This window comes from Atta colombica, unplaced genomic scaffold (genome assembly GCF_001594045.1).
Source record: "Atta colombica isolate Treedump-2 unplaced genomic scaffold, Acol1.0 scaffold70, whole genome shotgun sequence".
In the NCBI taxonomy this organism is placed as follows: domain Eukaryota; kingdom Metazoa; phylum Arthropoda; class Insecta; order Hymenoptera; family Formicidae; genus Atta; species Atta colombica.
The window spans coordinates 353,893-358,893 of NW_017259562.1; the positions used below are offsets into that span (position 1 = coordinate 353,893).

General features: G+C 33.9%; 1 protein-coding gene across 1 annotated transcript in view; it reads right to left on the reverse strand.

Annotated features, from left to right (window-relative positions):
• Window positions 1–2,539, reverse strand: part of LOC108692423 (ATP synthase subunit alpha, mitochondrial) — a 4,272-nt gene extending 1,733 nt beyond the window's left edge. Inside the window, exons 1-4 of the mRNA XM_018200652.1 lie at window positions 2,343–2,539; window positions 1,790–1,903; window positions 1,282–1,631; window positions 747–1,106 (exon numbers count right to left, since the gene is read on the reverse strand). Coding sequence (XP_018056141.1) covers window positions 747–1,106; window positions 1,282–1,631; window positions 1,790–1,903; window positions 2,343–2,405 — 887 coding nt within the window. The 5' untranslated portion in view covers window positions 2,406–2,539. The remainder of the gene's footprint in view (window positions 1–746; window positions 1,107–1,281; window positions 1,632–1,789; window positions 1,904–2,342) is intronic.
• Between the last annotated feature and the right edge of the window lie 2,462 nt (window positions 2,540–5,001).

Genomic DNA, 5,001 nt, shown 5'->3' on the forward strand with positions numbered 1-5,001 from the left:
CATAAAAACAGATAATACGAATAGTGTTAAGACTCCTGAGTAGTCGCGGCCATGTTGGAATCGTGATGTCAGAAGCGAGAAATTTTTAAATGACACTAAATTTACAAATGGCTAAATTTACAAACAAGCCATTTGTAAATAAAGATATGGATAAATCTAAATGACGAAATTGCTTTAAAATACCTGTAAAAATGGACAGAAACTCCATTTTTCTCCTTTAATAGTCAGTAAATGGTCATAAAAGACAGGTAATGTGAGCCTAATTTCGGATAGAAACATAATTTGAACAATTGTTGAAATGAATGAAATATTGTATGTACTTTTACATATCAAATTTGAGGATAACTATATTTTCTGCCTTTTTTAGGACTTTCATATGTACGAGACACGTCATACAGTTTCACAATTAAGCAAATAATAACGAAATAATAACGAATGGCGTGCAGCACAAATTATGTCGTCAAAACATCACTTTTCCTCGCCTATAAGTTTAGCTATTTATCGTGGCGAGGCGCTGTAGCACGCACGCACGCATGCACAAGTCCATGCACATGTTCGCTTTCGGCGTACGGAGAGCACATACATGGGTTTGTGTTTATGTGTGTGACTATCGATTTCGCTACATTTCGCTAGGTCACCGACTGATTTTGAATTGCATGCTAACTATTCAGGAGCCTTAAATAGAGTGCTAAATATTTGGATGTATTATTTAGAGAATAGAAATTTTTGAATAATAATATATCCACCTAAAGAATTCTCCCATAGCACATCCAGAATATGGAGCTAAGTACTGAAGAGGAGCTGCATCAGAGGCAGTAGCAGATACAATAATAGTATAATTAATAGCACCGCTGTCTGTTAAACGTTTTACAATTTGCGCAACAGTAGATCTCTTTTGGCCAACAGCGATATAAATGCAGTATAATTTCTTTTTCTCTTCTCCACCTTCGGAATTGAAACGTTTTTGATTGATAATGGTATCAATGGCAAGAGCAGTTTTTCCAGTTTGCCTATCTCCAATGATCAATTCACGTTGACCACGACCAATAGGCACTAAAGAATCTACTGCTTTAATTCCAGTTTGCATAGGTTCTCTGACTGACACTCTGTTATAAAAAAAAAGTACATATATTGTTATGTACTAAGTAATAGTCTCTAATTTTATCTCTTTAAAAAAAAAGAATATCAATTGATTTTCATGGAAAGATTAAACAATTACTAAAAAATTATAATTAGTTATAATTGTCATAAACAATTATAAAAACACAATTTATAAATTACCTAGGAATAATGCCTGGAGCTTTTGTTCCAATACGGAATCTTAATTTATTGTTTAGAGATCCCTTGCCATCGATAGGATTACCCAAGGCATCAACGACACGACCTAATAATTGTTCACCAACAGGAACGTCGACAATAGCACCAGTACGTTTGACAATATCGCCCTCTTTAATGTGTCTGTCATTACCAAATACAACAACACCCACATTGTCAGGTTCCAAATTCAATGCCATACCCTTTAAACCTGAGCTGAATTCTACCATCTCATCGGCTTGAATGTTTTTCAACCCATATACACGTGCAATACCATCTCCAATACTAAGTACCCTACCAGTCTCTTCAAGATTAGCCTAAAATATACATTCTCTTTCAGATATTTTCAAAATTAATATCTTTAAACTATAAAAGTATACTTGTATATCTAAAATTAATAAAAATGAAATAATTAAATTAAAAATGTATCATGATTTAAATATATAATATTCAATTTATTTCTAAGTTGAGTTACCTTTGGTGCTGATCCAAGGATACGTTCTTCTAAGATAGCAGAAATTTCTGCTGAACGGCGACTACACGAGACATGATATTTACGGAAAGCAATAGCAGTTATAGGCCAATTAATCTAAAGTACAAATAAGTATATGTTACATATATATATATATATATATATATACAAAATAGTAATCAAGGATATGGTCAACGCGATGTTACAAATGCTTTGAAATGTTTTTCAATTAGTCAGTTTGTAAAATTCTTTCTTCTAATTGGTCCATCAAATGCTTCAAAACATTTGTAACAAGACTTTGACCACAGCCCAAATGTTCCGAAACTCTTATTACATAACTTGCTGTTCTAACATACTTTACATAATACATTGTATATTATCATCACTAGCACCATACAAATATTTGGTTCATGAATCAGAATGCCTGCTTTATTTTTTATCTACGTGAGCAGAAGCAAATGTGATAAATCGGATCATATGATAGACGAAATGGAAAATGTCGACATGTTTTGTCAAGAGTGCAATATTCGATAATCGTGAGTGTGTTTCTATTTACCTGAGTGATATTCGGTAAATGCTTGACCAAGGATGAGGCTAAACGTAAAGATAAGAGTGCCATTTTCCAGCGACCAAACTACGAACAGCTATCAATTAACGCGAGGACGTAAAGACGACCGGTCGATTTAGTAAAGATTGGTATAGATCAGAAGAACATTCGCTCGTTCGCTCAGTGTTGCCAGATATTTTTTGTTAGGAATAGCCGAATGGTGGCGCTCAAATAGCCCAAAGTAGCCGATTTTGAAACTGAAGTAATCCAAAGTAGCTAATCCAAGTTTAATAAATTTGAATTGCAAAATGTATATTTTTTAAAAGAATTCTTTATATACATCTTTATTTATGCTCATAAGTATATAAAAAAAAAATATATATATATATTTACGTTATCGATATATATGTGTGTGTGTGTGTGTGTGTGTGTGTGTGTGCGTGTGTGGTGAGTGGTGTGTGCGTGTGTGGTGAGTGGTGTGTGCGTGTGTGGTGAGTGGTGTGTGCGTGTGTGGTGAGTGGTGTGTGCGTGTGTGGTGAGTGGTGTGTGCGTGTGTGGTGAGTGGTGTGTGCGTGTGTGGTGAGTGGTGTGTGTGTGTGTGGTGAGTAGTGTGTGAGTGTGTATAATATATATATACACACACACACACACACACATATATCAATAACGTAATATATATATATATATTATTGATTAATTGATTCTATTGGTTCGAGAAGAGTTAAAGCCCGATTTCATCACTTTGATTAAAGTCTGTGGCACACGATGTTTGTTTTCTTGTTGAAGCTTAATTGCTAGCTGGATTAGAATCTTGTTACCGTATTGATTGCGATACAGGCACTGACAGCATCGCAATCAATACAGTGGCAAAATTCTAATTCAACTTACTCTTCGTCTTTTTTTAATTCTAAGGACTAAAAAAGACGAAGAGTAAGTTGAACCGAGATTAAAGTTAATCTACATTGGTAGAAATGGGTATTAATAAGTTAATCGGTCGATTAAATTTAGTATGGCCAACTACAAGACTGAAAACATAACCTAATTATTTGGCAACTGTAAAAAACGATATATGATAATAACAACATGGGTCCTTATTAGTCGCAAATTTTTTCAATCGCGAAAAAGGTATACACGCATGAGTACTCGACGCCAGAAAAGGATGTTTTCAAGTCTTGTAGTTAACAATATTGAAATCTTGGCTGTGATCAAGTGTCCATATTCATAGTCAGAGCTTGTACTTATGGCTTCCTTAAATTTATTTTTAGATGCTCAGTAGAAATAATTCATAGAGTATCTAAAGATAAATTTAAGGAAGTCTTAAATATAAGGCTTGACTATGAATACGAATAAAAGTCTCGTTAACTTTGAATGGACTAAATTAAAAACACATTTGATGGACTAAATAGAAGAAATAATTTTACTAACTGACCAATTAAAAAACGCTTCAAAGTGTTTATATCGCGTTGATGACCGTACTCTTAGTCTGGATCCTCATACGGTCAACAACACTTTGACACCGAACCTGATTGGTGAAAAACGGATGATGGAGATAAAATTTCTCACAACCGACTTTTCACAATCAATGCTCTATCAAACCGCTGTTGCTTGTATGAGGAACCGGACTTAATCGACTGATAGCTTAATCAGAGTTGGTGTAACCGGGCCTTAATGATTCTAAGATATTCATAGTTCGTTTTTATATTCGAGACTATCTTAAATACGGTCTTAAGATGTCTTTTAGATTCATAGTCGAAAAATAAGACGATATTTGAATAAAATCTCAAGTTAAAACTTATCGAAGATTTTATTTCAAAACGTCTTAAACAATCTTGACATAACTCATAAACGTATGCAAGCATAGACTTAAGAATATCTTCTAGTTACGAATTCATAGTCACTATAAGACATCTTATTTGACATGTATAGGGATACATTCTATTTCTTGCATGATGCGCATAGAAACATAAAAGTTCGTTCGTTCATGCACACTCGCTGCATGCATGATTCAACTTATCATCAATTGCATGATTCTGCCCTTTTCTGGAACTCTCTTCCGATACATGAAGTGCCTCACTTCTCAAGCTGAGTTCATGCTTATGCATTCAACATATTTTAGCGCGAAACTGAAATCATGGGTGGTTCGGCTGCGGTGAATGTACTTAAAATCACGTAAGGGTTAAAGATAAGTAAGTAGGGTGCTCAGAATACCCAAAAATTTTTTTAATTTAATATTTCATATATACATATATAATATATATATATACGATATAGTACTCCGATATTACCGAAAAATTATGCGTATACTGATATTATGAAAATTTGGGTTGAATACCGATATTTAACGTTGGTATTTGGATCTCGGTTTTGGTATACCGCTATAGAATATCGGTTTTTATTCTCTGATTTATATAACTGAAAAATTAATATTGATATATTATCGCTAGAGATGGTGAAAGTTCTATGTACAAGTGAATTGATTGCAGACTGTTTTTGTGCTGGATGATGGTGTGACTTGGCATGTATCTATCTATGTGTGTTGATTTTCTGTACACTTGATGGCTTAAGGTATCATCAACTTTCTTAGAGACAAGAACATCTAGGAAGGGAAGTTTTCCGTTGACCATAGTGAAATGGATATTTGGATGTTGATTGTTGAGAAAAATAAGCC